Source organism: Lissotriton helveticus, chromosome 9, assembly GCF_964261635.1.
Source record: "Lissotriton helveticus chromosome 9, aLisHel1.1, whole genome shotgun sequence".
NCBI classification, from domain to species: Eukaryota; Metazoa; Chordata; class Amphibia; order Caudata; family Salamandridae; genus Lissotriton; species Lissotriton helveticus.
In genome coordinates, this window is record NC_136070.1 from 17,952,242 (window position 1) to 17,972,496 (window position 20,255).

General features: G+C 48.3%; 1 protein-coding gene across 4 annotated transcripts in view; it reads left to right on the forward strand.

Annotated features, from left to right (window-relative positions):
- RALGAPA1 (Ral GTPase activating protein catalytic subunit alpha 1) overlaps positions 1 to 20,255 on the forward strand; it is a 575,362-nt gene that overhangs the window by 130,577 nt on the left and 424,530 nt on the right. For 3 of the 4 annotated variants that reach the window (XM_078659359.1, XM_078659360.1, XM_078659362.1), the window contains exons 2-3: positions 18,226 to 18,336; positions 19,379 to 19,428. In XM_078659359.1, the coding sequence (XP_078515485.1) occupies positions 18,226 to 18,336; positions 19,379 to 19,428 (161 nt within the window). Of the gene's footprint in view, positions 1 to 18,225; positions 18,337 to 19,357; positions 19,429 to 20,255 lie in introns of all 4 variants that reach the window. The other variant, XM_078659361.1, reaches the window with a different exon arrangement.

Sequence of the window (20,255 nt, forward strand, 5' to 3'; positions counted from 1 at the left end):
GGACAGGAAATCTATTGTCCAGGCCTCCCCTGCCGGAGTTTTATCCCGCAGCAGGACGTCAGACTCGTGTCTGTGGCAGCAGCATCCATTTTGTGATGCTGAGGCTCTTTTAAACATTTACCGGGTATACCAGTGTGTATATGTCTTCTCCCTCTAGAAGGGAGGAATTCTACCTCCGCTGCCAGAACTGGCGGGGGTAGGATTCCAAAGTGTTTGACACCAAACACGACATGTTTTGATAAAGCCAAACCAAAGCAGGCATTAATCGTAAGGATTATAATGCACTTAAGAGTATATGGTATGGCTATATCATAGAACAGCTATAAGGAGGTATTTCCGAAAGCTGCAGAGGGGCTCAGCTCATGCTAGGGCACCCTCTCACACAAAACCAAGCACTCTGCCTTCAGGATTATTAAGGCCCGCCATAGGAGTGACTTATAGGTTAACATGTGTCTATATATGTATGTAGATCTAGTTATACTATATCTCAGTAAGGGGTGCTTGCACCATCTTACCCAGGCTGCAGGTGCAGACCTGTGGTGCCATTTTGGAAGGCTCCCAGGGGTGGCATAATACATGCTTCCGCCACTGGTAGGCCTCTGGGGTACCTATGCCCTGGGTACCTAAGGTACCATATACAAGGACTCACAAGGGTAGCCCAGTAACCAATCTGGTATGTACCAAATGTACATGCAATATAGAAAGAACAGCTGGGCTGTGGTCCTGATTAGCAAGGCCACAGCCAGTCTAAAGTCGATAAACCAGTGAAACACAGCAAAAAGTGGGGGTAACCATAGGAAGCAGATCCTACTCTGATACACCGTGAGGGGGGCACTCTATGGCCTACCTGGCACCTAAACTAAGGCATACTCTACCGTTAGAGCTGTGCCAACTTGACCATGAACGGTCCTTCCACAAGGCCTTGAAAACCTGGCCGTTTAGGATATAGTCCCGTCTGTGTGGCCGGTGACCTGCGATGTCTGTTTAGCGCTGGGAGAGCTTCTGGTAGCCATGTGCTATGTGATTTCTTGAATTGAATTGAGTTTAATTGAATTAACTGATCTCCATTATCTCTTAGGAGGATTCTAGGATTATTTTCTCAGGCAAACATCTGTCTCAGAAACTTAGTAGCAGTAAGTGATGATATGTTCATGACAATTGCTACTTCTAGCCACCTACAACGCATATCCAAATGTATAAGATGGGACAGAGCCAATAGTAAGGGAACCTAGAATTTCCAGTGCAGTTTCCACCCAGGGTTTGTCTGGAATCTCCCTACAGACCATTTTGGATCGATCACTCACACCACAGTCCACACGTTCTTCTTTACCATCATCAAATCGGCTCCCGACCACCAATAACTACCCCTCAATCTTACACTGCATATTAGTGTTGCTTCTTCCTTGATGCCCCTCATGGGCTAATTCAACAAGGCATAATCTTAAACTTGTAGGATTAACAAGTCTAGATGCTCTTAAAAACCATTCCTCCTGGACTGACATCTCATCTTTTACTCTACTAAATTCTCTCAACTCATTTCTCACATTGGTCCAGCATCCCTTTCCCAAGTTAATTACAAACCTTCTTCATTACGCCATCTTAGAAAATTTCTTCCAACCACCGTTCCTCAGTTATACACCTTTCTGTTTGCAAACACACTTTGTATAGTGTCCTCTTACTATCATCCCTCTTCCTCGTCTTGTTCTCTAAATGCCAACCTCAAAAGACAATCTATTGTTCTGTTTGAGGCAGCTGATATATACTTCTCTGAAAAATTATCTTCATGTAACACCACAATCCAATTACAAATTCTTGCTAAACAGCATCCAGCTTTTTCTTGCCCAAGTATTTCGTGTAATGGTTTGGGAGCTGTGAATACACCAAACCAGGTGCTCCACAAAAGCTTTGAATTTTATGACTGCAGAGTATACTGCACAGGCTTCTTTTTCTACTGTAAAATAATAAAATTTAGCTTCTCGAATGCCATGGAAGCAAACAATATAGTGACTTAATCACCCTGGAGTTGCTTAAGTATACCTCTGTAATGCTAGAGGCACTCTTGTGGTCTGACACCATGTGATGACCTTTGACTACCATAATTTTAATTGACTTTGTTTTACTGTACCCTAGCATGAATGTACGACGTCCTACATATGCCTTGTTTCTATTGAAAATCTCTTCTCATAGTTTTGAAGTGGGAGCTGTCGCAGTTGCCAAAAACACAATGTGTGGGATGAGCATTTGAAAGTATGAAAGAGAGAGAGGTGTTGAATGTAGTGTTTGATCTCGAAGTGCAGAGTGATGAGCAGTGGTGCACAAATGTGCACTGTGTTGTACAATGGCAAGTATTATTAAGTTCTTACTATTGGCTTTGACATGGCCTCATGTCATCCTGAATTCTGACTCTGCCTTGCTTGGGCTTTTCTGTGCGCACAGACAGGCTTGAAAGTTGTTTGGGTTAGTCACGTTCAAGGATTGTTTTGTGAGAGATTGTTAAATGTACCCTGGAAGGCTTTCTTAAGCTTCTTTAAGATAAAGGCTGGAACATGTGAGAATGTAGAGGGAACGTGGGAACTCCTTGCTGCTATGGAATGCTTGCCTGGAAGCTGGCCAGTTCCAGTAAGTTTCCATGGCGTAGAGAGGAAGACTCTCGAAACTTCTAGGGCTCGATGTAGGTAATTCTATTTTACCACTTCTAAAATACTGAATTTTACCGATTCGGTATTTAAGAAGTGGTAAAATAGAAGGGGGCACATGTAGGTATTTCAGAATCTGTAAATACCGAATCTGTAAGATTCTGTATTTACAGATTCGGTAAATACCGAATCGGTATTTATCGATTCGGTAATTACTGATTCCTGCAAGGGTGCAGGGGGTGTCACTTTGACACCCTCTAGCACCCCAAATACAGGCATGTGTGCCATGTGGCAGACATACATGCCCTAAGGGCATGTCTGTCTGTCACATGGCATAGGTGTGCATGCACACATGTGCATGCACACCTGGATTCAGTATTGTACCACCCAACTGGATTGGGTGGTAAAATACCGAATCTGAAAGGCCTGCGGCACTTAAAGATGTGCTACCTACATGTGCTTTTACATAATCTGTATTTTTACCGAGTCTGTATTTACCGATTCGGTAATTTTACCGAATCTGTAAATACAGATTCGGTAAAATACCGATTCTGTAAAGCATGCTCCTACATTAGAAAACCCTAATACCGGTCGGAAACGGCCGAAATCGGACGTTTCCGACCGGTATTAGGTCTCCTACATCGGGCCCCTAGTGTTTGTTCGAGATTATAAAGCTGAGGGCTGTTGATTTAGAAACCGGGATTTTGGAATCCGAATTGGGATGGACACGTCTACTTCGGTACAGCGGAACCCTGGTTGCTGAGGCTCTTATCCCCTGCTGCTCATTCCCCCGGGCCGAAGTGGGCTAAGATGCAGTGTTTGCACCAGGTGAAGTGTTGAGTTTTGATTATTGCCATTGTGATGTGTGGCCAGTGGCTTTGGTAATTTGAGGTGTTTTCTTTGTAATGTCTGAATGAGTCAGAGTGCACATCCAAACCTTTTACAGCTTGTTTATTCATTAGTATTATCCATGCATCTAACTGTTGCATTTACCAAGTGTGTTATTATTGCTTGCATATAAATATATATCTCTGTGTACATTTAAGTGTGGTTCATATGACATCTGGGAAAACCTTTCTGTTAGAGAGAATTGCAAAAATAAAACCCCAAGCCTTATTCTAAAGAGTCTTTGCATTTTGTAAAGTTAAAATCCTTTTCTAGGTATTTTTGTGTTTTATGTCTCTTGCTCCGCTATGTTTGAGCCACCGTGTGGGAGATTCTGTATTATCTGAAAGGCGGAGCAAGACAACCTCCCAAATCAATATCACTAGCATTACTAACTAACCTACAAGACATTCTAGGCTTGACACTTTGAGCGTCCAGAGAAGAAATAAGACGTTTCGTGACATCCTCAGACTTTGTCATTTTAGAGTAAATCAGCGCTGCTCGTCTTTTTGGGAAAATTATGACTGGATCTGAAGTACAATTCTGCCATTCCAATGAAAACCTGCACAGCCTCCTTTTTGGAAACTGGACATTTTCGTATAGTTCAGACTGATCCTCCTTCAGACTAACCAATATTGTAAGAAAGTCCCCTCTTTTTGCATGGTTGCCCCCACTTTTTGCTAAACTGCTGATGTACTTTGAGTGTGCTCTGGGTTCCTGCCAAACAGGTACCCAGAAAAGGGGGTGGTGATGAACAGAGTGTCTGAATTAAGCAGACCACTCTTACCCAGTCCAAAGATCAGGGCTTGATCCATCACCGTTATTTATCTCACTGCCCCATCCCAGCTCAGAACCTGGCTATATGCAAATTAGTCTGTCCCTGGCCCAGTGCATCATGGGAACAGGGCAGACCAAACTACCAAGCCAATTCTTCACCAGAAAGGAGACAAGCTACCGGGGACCGGTTTCTGGCATTTCAGCCTCTTCGGCCCGGCTTGCTTGAATCCTGATGGAGCAGTGAGAAAGGGACTCATGTCTGAGTATACCCTGCCACACCTATAGTGGCCAAAAACGATTCAGAAAAGGGGGTGGTGATGAACAGAGTGTCTGAATTAAGCAGACCACTCTTACCCAGTCCAAAGATCAGGGCTTGATCCATCACCGTTATTTATCTCACTGCCCCATCCCAGCTCAGAACCTGGCTATATGCAAATTAGTCTGTCCCTGGCCCAGTGCATCATGGGAACAGGGCAGACCAAACTACCAAGCCAATTCTTCACCAGAAAGGAGACAAGCTACCGGGGACCGGTTTCTGGCATTTCAGCCTCTTCGGCCCGGCTTGCTTGAATCCTGATGGAGCAGTGAGAAAGGGACTCATGTCTGAGTATACCCTGCCACACCTATAGTGGCCAAAAACGATTCAGAAAAGGGGGTGGTGATGAACAGAGTGTCTGAATTAAGCAGACCACTCTTACCCAGTCCAAAGATCAGGGCTTGATCCATCACCGTTATTTATCTCACTGCCCCATCCCAGCTCAGAACCTGGCTATATGCAAATTAGTCTGTCCCTGGCCCAGTGCATCATGGGAACAGGGCAGACCAAACTACCAAGCCAATTCTTCACCAGAAAGGAGACAAGCTACCGGGGACCGGTTTCTGGCATTTCAGCCTCTTCGGCCCGGCTTGCTTGAATCCTGATGGAGCAGTGAGAAAGGGACTCATGTCTGAGTATACCCTGCCACACCTATAGTGGCCAAAAACGATTCAGAAAAGGGGGTGGTGATGAACAGAGTGTCTGAATTAAGCAGACCACTCTTACCCAGTCCAAAGATCAGGGCTTGATCCATCACCGTTATTTATCTCACTGCCCCATCCCAGCTCAGAACCTGGCTATATGCAAATTAGTCTGTCCCTGGCCCAGTGCATCATGGGAACAGGGCAGACCAAACTACCAAGCCAATTCTTCACCAGAAAGGAGACAAGCTACCGGGGACCGGTTTCTGGCATTTCAGCCTCTTCGGCCCGGCTTGCTTGAATCCTGATGGAGCAGTGAGAAAGGGACTCATGTCTGAGTATACCCTGCCACACCTATAGTGGCCAAAAACGATTCAGAAAAGGGGGTGGTGATGAACAGAGTGTCTGAATTAAGCAGACCACTCTTACCCAGTCCAAAGATCAGGGCTTGATCCATCACCGTTATTTATCTCACTGCCCCATCCCAGCTCAGAACCTGGCTATATGCAAATTAGTCTGTCCCTGGCCCAGTGCATCATGGGAACAGGGCAGACCAAACTACCAAGCCAATTCTTCACCAGAAAGGAGACAAGCTACCGGGGACCGGTTTCTGGCATTTCAGCCTCTTCGGCCCGGCTTGCTTGAATCCTGATGGAGCAGTGAGAAAGGGACTCATGTCTGAGTATACCCTGCCACACCTATAGTGGCCAAAAACGATTCAGAAAAGGGGGTGGTGATGAACAGAGTGTCTGAATTAAGCAGACCACTCTTACCCAGTCCAAAGATCAGGGCTTGATCCATCACCGTTATTTATCTCACTGCCCCATCCCAGCTCAGAACCTGGCTATATGCAAATTAGTCTGTCCCTGGCCCAGTGCATCATGGGAACAGGGCAGACCAAACTACCAAGCCAATTCTTCACCAGAAAGGAGACAAGCTACCGGGGACCGGTTTCTGGCATTTCAGCCTCTTCGGCCCGGCTTGCTTGAATCCTGATGGAGCAGTGAGAAAGGGACTCATGTCTGAGTATACCCTGCCACACCTATAGTGGCCAAAAACGATTCAGAAAAGGGGGTGGTGATGAACAGAGTGTCTGAATTAAGCAGACCACTCTTACCCAGTCCAAAGATCAGGGCTTGATCCATCACCGTTATTTATCTCACTGCCCCATCCCAGCTCAGAACCTGGCTATATGCAAATTAGTCTGTCCCTGGCCCAGTGCATCATGGGAACAGGGCAGACCAAACTACCAAGCCAATTCTTCACCAGAAAGGAGACAAGCTACCGGGGACCGGTTTCTGGCATTTCAGCCTCTTCGGCCCGGCTTGCTTGAATCCTGATGGATGGTGCAGTGAGCTAAAAAACGGTGATGGATCAAGCCCTGATCTTTGGACTGGGTAAGAGTGGTCTGCTTAATTCAGGCACTCTGTTCATCACCTCCCCCTTTTCTGAATCATTTTGTCCACCATAAGCGTGGAAGGGTATACTCAGATGTGAGTCCCTTGCTCATTGCACCATCAGGATTCAAGCAAGCCGGGCCGAAGACGCCTGAAATGGCAGAAACCGGTCCCCGGAAGCTTGTTTCCTTCCCAGTACAAGAATTGGCTTGGTAGTTTGGTTTGCCCTGTTCCCATCATGCACTGGGACAGGAACAGACTAATTTGCATATAGCCAAGTTCTGAGCTGGGATGGTGCAGTGAGCTAAAAAACGGTGATGGATCAAGCCCTGATCTTTGGACTGGGTAAGAGTGGTCTGCTTAATTCAGGCACTCTGTTCATCACCTCCCCCTTTTCTGAATCATTTTGTCCACCATAAGCGTGGAAGGGCATACTCAGATGTGAGTCCCTTGCTCATTGCACCATCAGGATTCAAGCAAGCCGGGCCGAAGACGCCTGAAATGGCAGAAACCGGTCCCCGGAAGCTTGTTTCCTTCCCAGTACAAGAATTGGCTTGGTAGTTTGGTTTGCCCTGTTCCCATCATGCACTGGGACAGGAACAGACTAATTTGCATATAGCCAAGTTCTGAGCTGGGATGGTGCAGTGAGCTAAAAAACGGTGATGGATCAAGCCCTGATCTTTGGACTGGGTAAGAGTGGTCTGCTTAATTCAGGCACTCTGTTCATCACCTCCCCCTTTTCTGAATCATTTTGTCCACCATAAGCGTGGAAGGGTATACTCAGATGTGAGTCCCTTGCTCATTGCACCATCAGGATTCAAGCAAGCCGGGCCGAAGACGCCTGAAATGGCAGAAACCGGTCCCCGGAAGCTTGTTTCCTTCCCAGTACAAGAATTGGCTTGGTAGTTTGGTTTGCCCTGTTCCCATCATGCACTGGGACAGGAACAGACTAATTTGCATATAGCCAAGTTCTGAGCTGGGATGGTGCAGTGAGCTAAAAAACGGTGATGGATCAAGCCCTGATCTTTGGACTGGGTAAGAGTGGTCTGCTTAATTCAGGCACTCTGTTCATCACCTCCCCCTTTTCTGAATCATTTTGTCCACCATAAGCGTGGAAGGGTATACTCAGATGTGAGTCCCTTGCTCATTGCACCATCAGGATTCAAGCAAGCCGGGCCGAAGACGCCTGAAATGGCAGAAACCGGTCCCCGGAAGCTTGTTTCCTTCCCAGTACAAGAATTGGCTTGGTAGTTTGGTTTGCCCTGTTCCCATCATGCACTGGGACAGGAACAGACTAATTTGCATATAGCCAAGTTCTGAGCTGGGATGGTGCAGTGAGCTAAAAAACGGTGATGGATCAAGCCCTGATCTTTGGACTGGGTAAGAGTGGTCTGCTTAATTCAGGCACTCTGTTCATCACCTCCCCCTTTTCTGAATCATTTTGTCCACCATAAGCGTGGAAGGGTATACTCAGATGTGAGTCCCTTGCTCATTGCACCATCAGGATTCAAGCAAGCCGGGCCGAAGACGCCTGAAATGGCAGAAACCGGTCCCCGGAAGCTTGTTTCCTTCCCAGTACAAGAATTGGCTTGGTAGTTTGGTTTGCCCTGTTCCCATCATGCACTGGGACAGGAACAGACTAATTTGCATATAGCCAAGTTCTGAGCTGGGATGGTGCAGTGAGCTAAAAAACGGTGATGGATCAAGCCCTGATCTTTGGACTGGGTAAGAGTGGTCTGCTTAATTCAGGCACTCTGTTCATCACCTCCCCCTTTTCTGAATCATTTTGTCCACCATAAGCGTGGAAGGGTATACTCAGATGTGAGTCCCTTGCTCATTGCACCATCAGGATTCAAGCAAGCCGGGCCGAAGACGCCTGAAATGGCAGAAACCGGTCCCCGGAAGCTTGTTTCCTTCCCAGTACAAGAATTGGCTTGGTAGTTTGGTTTGCCCTGTTCCCATCATGCACTGGGACAGGAACAGACTAATTTGCATATAGCCAAGTTCTGAGCTGGGATGGTGCAGTGAGCTAAAAAACGGTGATGGATCAAGCCCTGATCTTTGGACTGGGTAAGAGTGGTCTGCTTAATTCAGGCACTCTGTTCATCACCTCCCCCTTTTCTGAATCATTTTGTCCACCATAAGCGTGGAAGGGTATACTCAGATGTGAGTCCCTTGCTCATTGCACCATCAGGATTCAAGCAAGCCGGGCCGAAGACGCCTGAAATGGCAGAAACCGGTCCCCGGAAGCTTGTTTCCTTCCCAGTACAAGAATTGGCTTGGTAGTTTGGTTTGCCCTGTTCCCATCATGCACTGGGACAGGAACAGACTAATTTGCATATAGCCAAGTTCTGAGCTGGGATGGTGCAGTGAGCTAAAAAACGGTGATGGATCAAGCCCTGATCTTTGGACTGGGTAAGAGTGGTCTGCTTAATTCAGGCACTCTGTTCATCACCTCCCCCTTTTCTGAATCATTTTGTCCACCATAAGCGTGGAAGGGTATACTCAGATGTGAGTCCCTTGCTCATTGCACCATCAGGATTCAAGCAAGCCGGGCCGAAGACGCCTGAAATGGCAGAAACCGGTCCCCGGAAGCTTGTTTCCTTCCCAGTACAAGAATTGGCTTGGTAGTTTGGTTTGCCCTGTTCCCATCATGCACTGGGACAGGAACAGACTAATTTGCATATAGCCAAGTTCTGAGCTGGGATGGTGCAGTGAGCTAAAAAACGGTGATGGATCAAGCCCTGATCTTTGGACTGGGTAAGAGTGGTCTGCTTAATTCAGGCACTCTGTTCATCACCTCCCCCTTTTCTGAATCATTTTGTCCACCATAAGCGTGGAAGGGTATACTCAGATGTGAGTCCCTTGCTCATTGCACCATCAGGATTCAAGCAAGCCGGGCCGAAGACGCCTGAAATGGCAGAAACCGGTCCCCGGAAGCTTGTTTCCTTCCCAGTACAAGAATTGGCTTGGTAGTTTGGTTTGCCCTGTTCCCATCATGCACTGGGACAGGAACAGACTAATTTGCATATAGCCAAGTTCTGAGCTGGGATGGTGCAGTGAGCTAAAAAACGGTGATGGATCAAGCCCTGATCTTTGGACTGGGTAAGAGTGGTCTGCTTAATTCAGGCACTCTGTTCATCACCTCCCCCTTTTCTGAATCATTTTGTCCACCATAAGCGTGGAAGGGTATACTCAGATGTGAGTCCCTTGCTCATTGCACCATCAGGATTCAAGCAAGCCGGGCCGAAGACGCCTGAAATGGCAGAAACCGGTCCCCGGAAGCTTGTTTCCTTCCCAGTACAAGAATTGGCTTGGTAGTTTGGTTTGCCCTGTTCCCATCATGCACTGGGACAGGAACAGACTAATTTGCATATAGCCAAGTTCTGAGCTGGGATGGTGCAGTGAGCTAAAAAACGGTGATGGATCAAGCCCTGATCTTTGGACTGGGTAAGAGTGGTCTGCTTAATTCAGGCACTCTGTTCATCACCTCCCCCTTTTCTGAATCATTTTGTCCACCATAAGCGTGGAAGGGTATACTCAGATGTGAGTCCCTTGCTCATTGCACCATCAGGATTCAAGCAAGCCGGGCCGAAGACGCCTGAAATGGCAGAAACCGGTCCCCGGAAGCTTGTTTCCTTCCCAGTACAAGAATTGGCTTGGTAGTTTGGTTTGCCCTGTTCCCATCATGCACTGGGACAGGAACAGACTAATTTGCATATAGCCAAGTTCTGAGCTGGGATGGTGCAGTGAGCTAAAAAACGGTGATGGATCAAGCCCTGATCTTTGGACTGGGTAAGAGTGGTCTGCTTAATTCAGGCACTCTGTTCATCACCTCCCCCTTTTCTGAATCATTTTGTCCACCATAAGCGTGGAAGGGTATACTCAGATGTGAGTCCCTTGCTCATTGCACCATCAGGATTCAAGCAAGCCGGGCCGAAGACGCCTGAAATGGCAGAAACCGGTCCCCGGAAGCTTGTTTCCTTCCCAGTACAAGAATTGGCTTGGTAGTTTGGTTTGCCCTGTTCCCATCATGCACTGGGACAGGAACAGACTAATTTGCATATAGCCAAGTTCTGAGCTGGGTTGGTGCAGTGAGCTAAAAAACGGTGATGGATCAAGCCCTGATCTTTGGACTGGGTAAGAGTGGTCTGCTTAATTCAGGCACTCTGTTCATCACCTCCCCCTTTTCTGAATCATTTTGTCCACCATAAGCGTGGAAGGGTATACTCAGATGTGAGTCCCTTGCTCATTGCACCATCAGGATTCAAGCAAGCCGGGCCGAAGACGCCTGAAATGGCAGAAACCGGTCCCCGGAAGCTTGTTTCCTTCCCAGTACAAGAATTGGCTTGGTAGTTTGGTTTGCCCTGTTCCCATCATGCACTGGGACAGGAACAGACTAATTTGCATATAGCCAAGTTCTGAGCTGGGATGGTGCAGTGAGCTAAAAAACGGTGATGGATCAAGCCCTGATCTTTGGACTGGGTAAGAGTGGTCTGCTTAATTCAGGCACTCTGTTCATCACCTCCCCCTTTTCTGAATCATTTTGTCCACCATAAGCGTGGAAGGGTATACTCAGATGTGAGTCCCTTGCTCATTGCACCATCAGGATTCAAGCAAGCCGGGCCGAAGACGCCTGAAATGGCAGAAACCGGTCCCCGGAAGCTTGTTTCCTTCCCAGTACAAGAATTGGCTTGGTAGTTTGGTTTGCCCTGTTCCCATCATGCACTGGGACAGGAACAGACTAATTTGCATATAGCCAAGTTCTGAGCTGGGATGGTGCAGTGAGCTAAAAAACGGTGATGGATCAAGCCCTGATCTTTGGACTGGGTAAGAGTGGTCTGCTTAATTCAGGCACTCTGTTCATCACCTCCCCCTTTTCTGAATCATTTTGTCCACCATAAGCGTGGAAGGGTATACTCAGATGTGAGTCCCTTGCTCATTGCACCATCAGGATTCAAGCAAGCCGGGCCGAAGACGCCTGAAATGGCAGAAACCGGTCCCCGGAAGCTTGTTTCCTTCCCAGTACAAGAATTGGCTTGGTAGTTTGGTTTGCCCTGTTCCCATCATGCACTGGGACAGGAACAGACTAATTTGCATATAGCCAAGTTCTGAGCTGGGATGGTGCAGTGAGCTAAAAAACGGTGATGGATCAAGCCCTGATCTTTGGACTGGGTAAGAGTGGTCTGCTTAATTCAGGCACTCTGTTCATCACCTCCCCCTTTTCTGAATCATTTTGTCCACCATAAGCGTGGAAGGGTATACTCAGATGTGAGTCCCTTGCTCATTGCACCATCAGGATTCAAGCAAGCCGGGCCGAAGACGCCTGAAATGGCAGAAACCGGTCCCCGGAAGCTTGTTTCCTTCCCAGTACAAGAATTGGCTTGGTAGTTTGGTTTGCCCTGTTCCCATCATGCACTGGGACAGGAACAGACTAATTTGCATATAGCCAAGTTCTGAGCTGGGATGGTGCAGTGAGCTAAAAAACGGTGATGGATCAAGCCCTGATCTTTGGACTGGGTAAGAGTGGTCTGCTTAATTCAGGCACTCTGTTCATCACCTCCCCCTTTTCTGAATCATTTTGTCCACCATAAGCGTGGAAGGGTATACTCAGATGTGAGTCCCTTGCTCATTGCACCATCAGGATTCAAGCAAGCCGGGCCGAAGACGCCTGAAATGGCAGAAACCGGTCCCCGGAAGCTTGTTTCCTTCCCAGTACAAGAATTGGCTTGGTAGTTTGGTTTGCCCTGTTCCCATCATGCACTGGGACAGGAACAGACTAATTTGCATATAGCCAAGTTCTGAGCTGGGATGGTGCAGTGAGCTAAAAAACGGTGATGGATCAAGCCCTGATCTTTGGACTGGGTAAGAGTGGTCTGCTTAATTCAGGCACTCTGTTCATCACCTCCCCCTTTTCTGAATCATTTTGTCCACCATAAGCGTGGAAGGGTATACTCAGATGTGAGTCCCTTGCTCATTGCACCATCAGGATTCAAGCAAGCCGGGCCGAAGACGCCTGAAATGGCAGAAACCGGTCCCCGGAAGCTTGTTTCCTTCCCAGTACAAGAATTGGCTTGGTAGTTTGGTTTGCCCTGTTCCCATCATGCACTGGGACAGGAACAGACTAATTTGCATATAGCCAAGTTCTGAGCTGGGATGGTGCAGTGAGCTAAAAAACGGTGATGGATCAAGCCCTGATCTTTGGACTGGGTAAGAGTGGTCTGCTTAATTCAGGCACTCTGTTCATCACCTCCCCCTTTTCTGAATCATTTTGTCCACCATAAGCGTGGAAGGGTATACTCAGATGTGAGTCCCTTGCTCATTGCACCATCAGGATTCAAGCAAGCCGGGCCGAAGACGCCTGAAATGGCAGAAACCGGTCCCCGGAAGCTTGTTTCCTTCCCAGTACAAGAATTGGCTTGGTAGTTTGGTTTGCCCTGTTCCCATCATGCACTGGGACAGGAACAGACTAATTTGCATATAGCCAAGTTCTGAGCTGGGATGGTGCAGTGAGCTAAAAAACGGTGATGGATCAAGCCCTGATCTTTGGACTGGGTAAGAGTGGTCTGCTTAATTCAGGCACTCTGTTCATCACCTCCCCCTTTTCTGAATCATTTTGTCCACCATAAGCGTGGAAGGGTATACTCAGATGTGAGTCCCTTGCTCATTGCACCATCAGGATTCAAGCAAGCCGGGCCGAAGACGCCTGAAATGGCAGAAACCGGTCCCCGGAAGCTTGTTTCCTTCCCAGTACAAGAATTGGCTTGGTAGTTTGGTTTGCCCTGTTCCCATCATGCACTGGGACAGGAACAGACTAATTTGCATATAGCCAAGTTCTGAGCTGGGATGGTGCAGTGAGCTAAAAAACGGTGATGGATCAAGCCCTGATCTTTGGACTGGGTAAGAGTGGTCTGCTTAATTCAGGCACTCTGTTCATCACCTCCCCCTTTTCTGAATCATTTTGTCCACCATAAGCGTGGAAGGGTATACTCAGATGTGAGTCCCTTGCTCATTGCACCATCAGGATTCAAGCAAGCCGGGCCGAAGACGCCTGAAATGGCAGAAACCGGTCCCCGGAAGCTTGTTTCCTTCCCAGTACAAGAATTGGCTTGGTAGTTTGGTTTGCCCTGTTCCCATCATGCACTGGGACAGGAACAGACTAATTTGCATATAGCCAAGTTCTGAGCTGGGATGGTGCAGTGAGCTAAAAAACGGTGATGGATCAAGCCCTGATCTTTGGACTGGGTAAGAGTGGTCTGCTTAATTCAGGCACTCTGTTCATCACCTCCCCCTTTTCTGAATCAAACAGGTACCCAGGGCCTTTGTTCTTTCCCTAAAACTGTATTGAAAACAAAACCCAATTGGCACTCTTTGGCCACAGGTCAGTCTCTCTGGTAAATGGTACAACAGGTACCAAGGGCACAGTGGTATCAAACTTCTCAGCACATTAAACCCACACTGATGCCAGTGTGGGATTTAATGTAAAATGCACACAGAAGGCATCTTAGAGATGCCCCCTGAAAAACGACCTACCACTAGTGTCCAGGCTGAGTGGCTGCTCACCAGCTGCCACCACCAGCCATGTTTCTGGACCCCTGGGTCGAGAGCCTGCTGCTCTTGAGGGTCTGAAACAATGCACATCCTGGGACGAGGTGCCAAGCCTCCTCCCCCAGGATGGACAGGGTCCGCGAAAGGGAAGCTTCAAAGGCTTGCCGCCTTTGTGAGCTACCCCAGCCATTTGCTGCTTCCAGCAACTGGCCCCCACCGGTTCTGACCCCCACTTCGGACGGGAGAATCGGTGGGAAAACCAAGTGAGGAAGAGAGGTGTGCCCATCTTTGCCAACCCCACCCCTCAGGTGGGGGAGGCAGAGGTGAAACACAACCCTCAGTTCCCACCATCTTGCAGATGAAGGGACCCAGCCAACCAGAGTGAGGCATATGCCCCCCTCCCACTTGAGGGTGGCATAATAGGGGGTGTGCTCACCCCAAGGAAGGACCAATTGGTCCCAACCTTTACTTACCTGTAACACCCCTAAATCTAGTATTTAGGGGCTCCCCTAAACCTTGCCTCCTCTGAAAAGAACCTGCAACTAGAAAAGAAGAAGGACCGAAGAGCCATGCTAAAGCTTAGGAGAGGAGGACGCCCACTGACTTGGCCCCAGCCCTATCGGCCTTTCCCCACCTTGAACCTGCAGAAGCGAAATCCTGGTGTGTCCTGCAGCCAGCAACCTCAAGAACTCCGAGGACCTGTCCTGCCTTCCCCTCTGTCTACCGTGAGCACTGGATTTGCTCACCCACATACTCTGGCTCCAGCCAAATCCACGAGTCTGCACCACTCTGCACCCGACGCCCACGGCCCGAGTTCTAGTGACCCAACACCACAAGGAGGTCTCCCCGGCGATCCTGATCTGAGATCTGGTGATCTCTGACCTGCCTCGACCGTCTTCACAACGCCTGCAGTCTCTTTCTGGAGCATTTACCCCCGACAGGAGCTGGTAGGAAGACCTGACGCCTAAAGACACCCCTGCAATCGAAGTCTCACGGCCGTGGGTGGCCCAACTGACGGTGTCCCATCATCTCCAGGCAATCAGACTTACCTCTCCAACCGGTGGTCACCTCCAGAAGATCTTCGTCCCCGAGCCTGCAGTTTTTGTTAAAACTGGAGAATCCCCATTGAAAACAACAGGACACCCGAAGCCAAAACAGCACCCAGCTGCCTCTGCGAGGCTGTGGGTGTACTTTGGGTGCTAAAGTGGATCCCCCTTTGGCCTAAGCCTAACACCAGGAGCTTTGCTACATAAGCCTTGTGGCCTGCTCGTAAGCAACCACCAACTGGAGGCCCCCTATCCCACATTAGATAACATTGGGCCTCAGCACTCTACACCCGGCTGCCCTAGTGACGCTGAGGGTGCTTTGAGAGCGCGTTCTTGAACCTGGGGGAACCCTTGTTCTAACCCCAGAAACTCAACCCCAAACAGAGTGGAGTAGTGTGGCTCACTGGTTAGAGGCAGAAGGCCTGAGAGGAGAAGTCGGCCTGGGACCAGGGTTCAATTCCCGACGCGGCAGGGTCGTGGACCTTGGTCAGCGGACTCGATAATTCTCGCTTCGGTGCTTACTCTAATCAGGGGTTCCACTCGGCAACTCTGGGCATTAGCTTGCCTAATTTGCACAACGGCCCCACCAATTCCGAGGATGCCTGGCTCCACCTTGGGGACTCCCAGCAAGGGACCATCCCACAGGGAAAGCCAGGACGGGTTCCCCAGAGTTATACAGCGCCGGGACGCCCCGTTGCTGGGGCAGCTGTGCGCTTTACAAGTATACTACATTTACATTTAACCGATAACTTCATTTCTCTCCATTGGAAGACATTGACTGTTTTTCCTTGAAAAATGTTCCAAGTGTGGAGTTGATTTGCATGAAAACCTGAAAAACTACAACTGTGCAAAACTGATTTAATTTACCTTTTCTCTAGGAAATGTCCCAGTGTGATATCTAGGCATATTCCACTGAGTATAAAAAGTAACTTAAAAAGTAATCTGAAAAGTAATTTCGATGTTTTGACTTACCTGTATTTTAATCAACTGCATTTGAACTTACATTCAATTGTAAAACACTGCATGATTTTGCAAAACATTTATTTCACATACCTGTGCCAGGCTTGGCTTGGTTCTAGAAATAAAATAACAATAATATTTGTATACAAACAAAATTACATTATCAGTGTTGGTCGCACTCTTGTCTCCACGTAATTCTTAAACATATGCTAAGGTGTGTTTTCCTTGCTTTGCTGTATAACAGAGCTTCACTTAACTTCCGGTGATCATCAAGCAACCATTCTTCCCTGATTTTCTCACTATTTCACCATAATATTAATTGATCCCTAAGCTTCTTGTCCCTATTTTCTTGCTTGGAGGCACACGTTTAAGTAATGCTATTACATATTCTTCTACAGACTCCATCAATCAATCAATCAAGTAATTTGTAAAGCGCACTACATACCCGCAAGGGTTTCAAGGCGCTGAGGGGGGGGGAGAGGGGACGGGGGTGCTGTTGCTACTGGTCAAACAGCCAAGTCTTGAGTTGTCTCCTGAAGGTTAGAAGGTCTTCGGTTTGTCGTAGGATGAGGGGGGAGGGTGTTCCAGGACTTGGCGGCGCGGTGGGAGAAGGATTTACCTCCTGCTGTGGTCTACGGATGCGTGGGACGGTAGCCAGGGAGAGGTCTGCAGAGCGGCGTTTCCTGTTGGGTACATAGAAGGAGAGTCGACTGTTGAGATAGGCTGGGACAGTCTTGTGGAGTGCCTTGTGTGCGTGGATCAGGAGCTTGAACGAGATTCTTTTGTCGACAGGGAGCCAGTGCAGGTTCCTCAGTTGGGGGGTGATGTGGTCGCGGCGCGGGATGTCGACAATCAGGCGTGCAGAGGCATTCTGGATTCTTTGCAGTCTGTTGATGAGCTTGGTTGGGGCTCTGGTGTAGAGGGCGTTCCCGTAGTAGAGTCTGCTGCTGACTAGGGCCTGGGTGACTATTTTCCTTGTGTCTGTCGGGATCCATCGGTAGATCTTGCGGAGCATACGGAGGGTGTTGAAGCAGGTGGAGGAGACCGCGTTGACTTGTTTGGTCATGGTGAGTTTCGAGTCGAGGATGACTCCCAGGTTGCGTGCGTGGTTGGTGGGTGCGGGGGGTGTCCCCAGCGATGCTTGCCACCAGGAGTCGTCCCATGTTGAGGGGTTGGGCCCGAGGCTGAGGATTTCCGTCTTGTCTGTGTTCAGCTTAAGGCGTCTATCCTCCATCCAGTCGGCGACGGACTTCATTCCCTGGTGGAGGTTGGATTTGGCGGTGAGGGGGTCCTTGGAGAGGATCAGTTGCGTGTCGTCTGCGTAGGAGATTATGTTGAGGTCATTTTGCATTTGAACTGTCAGGCCAAAATTATATCATTCATGAATTATAGAGACCTTGGACAAGTAGTGTTTGTCCAATTTCTTTAATAGCAATATCCTATTTAAGCTGGCTGAAATATCTCCTCCTTCATTATCTGTGAACTCTGACAAGTTTTCGGAGACCTGGTGCTCCTCCAAGCCCCTTTAAAGAAACCAACATTCAAAAGTACTGAAAGTTGACCGGTCCTTTCCTTGGTGGTGATCTTCAGATTTTCCCTTCCCAGCATCCACAGAGTGATATTCGCTCATACTTCACATCCCAGAACTTCCGGAGGATGCTGGCAGGATTCTCATTAAGGGACTTCATACTGTGAAAAAGCCGTGGGAGATGGTTGGAAAATATTTGTATATTATACAGATCGAAAAGTTCATGACTGTAAAACATACCATACTGGTTTCACCAACTGTAAAGTTGAGTGCAGTACAAATGTGCTATTGAAAGTGGAAAATATCAAATTGGGTTCATCTGTCTTTTTGTGATTAGCTTGCTTACTCTTGCTCTCCTTTATTCTCCTCTTTCTCTTTTGTTTGTTAGTACTCCTGGTCTCCTTACAAACTTGTTCTCTTGCTTTCTTCTGCCTTGTTCCTTCCGTACCTCCTTTTAAAACTCCCCCTCACCTTATTGTTTCCTTCGACAGAGAATGCAGAGACCATTGATCTGAAGCAATTCTTTGAACAAAACTACTCCCATCTTTACTACGTCTTTTTTGAAAATTTTGTGATTATTGAAACCAGCCTCAAGCAAAAAGGTAAGAAGAGCGGCTTAAGATTGTTCTTGCCAGCGAGTGCTGCATGGGTTAAGAACATACCAGGGACTCTGTGCACCATCCTGGCCAGGACATGCACCATCGCAGGGCATGCACCATCGCAGGGCATGCACCATCGCAGGGCATGCACCATCGCAGGGCATGCACCATCGCAGGGCATGCACCATCCTGGCCAGGACATGCACCATCGCAGGGCATGTACCATCGCAGGGCATGCACCATCGCAGGGCATGCACCATCGCAGGGCATGCACCATCGCAGGGCATGCACCATCCTGGTCAGGACATGCACCATCGCAGGGCATGCACCATCGCAGGGCATGCACCATCGCAGGGCATGCACCATCGCAGGGCATGCACCATCGCAGGACTGGCAACTGCAGAGTTGAGTATAGATGAGCCATAAGTGTATCTTCTCTAGGGAAGGCGTGTAGGGGGATTTCCACTTAACTGATGGAAGCGCATGCTTCAGAGGCAGAACTGCAATCATGTCCCCTGTGTTTATCTGGGATCACGGACACAGACTTCGTTAGAAGAGGCGGGAGTAGAGCTGCTATGAGCGAGGCATGTTCTAAGAACACGCAAGCATAGAGCTCGTCAGAGGTCTGTGTCCAAGCTGGGAATAGAGTAGATTGGATTTTAGTGGTCTCCTGGCAATGGTAGTTATCAGTGCGCTAAAATCCCATCATATCAGGGATTTGATGGTGGTTGTGTTAAAGCATCCCTGTGCGGGTGGGTCCGGAGGAGTTAGAGGTGTGAGAGGTGCCAGTCATACATGCGACAGATCATCACATCTGGATTCTAGACTAGTATCCTGAATCCGCAGCAGAATCCTCAGAAGATTGGGGGGGGGGGGATGGGGCTGGAGAAGCGAAGAAGATCCAGTGCTTTGTTGCTGCGATCATTAGCTGCAGACTTAACATAGGAGTATGGCACATAGATTGCTGCAATGCGTTGGGTACGTTTCACAGGATAAATATCTATCACAAATTAAATGTCGAAAGACTTCTTCTTGTTGAACTCAGGTCACAAGTCTCAGAGGGAAGAGCTGGACGCCATCCTGTTCATCTTTGAGGTAGGACTACTGAAAAACATCTGCATGTCGTCTGTGGAGGCTTCTTTGTGGTTTGCGGCACTGGGGATAGTGGGAGTAGGTGGTCCGAAGCCAGGCTTTGCCTGTAGCACATATTAACTACAGGAAGATAAGAAGTTTTCAATACAGAAATTGTGCAGTATATCTCCCACAGGCTCTCTCCTTGGCAGGGTGCTCTTTTGAAAGCTGTATATCTCCCACAGGCTCTCTCCTTGGCAGGGTGCTCTTTTGAAAGCTGTATATCTCCCACAGGCTCTCTCTATTTGGCAGGGTGCTCTTTTGAAAGCTGTATATCTCCCACAGGCTCTCTCCTTGGCAGGGTGCTCTTTTGAAAGCTGTCTCACCCAGGGACTACTCTGATGGCTCTATTATTTGTGGATAAGTGTACATCAGTGCAGCGCTTTTATATGATCGCTGCTCAGCGGAGTGCTTCCTTATTGTCAAAGTGCTTCACAGAGCTCTCCAGGAATTGGCTGATTGCTTCCCTGTGGGCCTCCCATTCCCTGTGAGTTCTTTCAGGGCTGTTTATTGGTGTGTGTGTACGCGCGTCTGTCTGTCTGTCTGTCTGTCTGTCTGTCTGTCTGTCTGTCTGTGTCTGTCTGTCTGTCTGTCTGTCTGTGTCTGTCTGTCTGTGTCTGTCTGTCTGTGTCTGTCTGTCTGTGTCTGTCTGTCTGTGTCTGTCTGTCTGTGTCTGTCTGTCTGTCTGTGTCTGTCTGTCTGTGTCTGTCTGTGTCTGTCTGTGTCTGTCTGTGTCTGTCTGTGTCTGTCTGTGTCTGTCTGTGTCTGTCTGTGTCTGTCTGTGTCTGTCT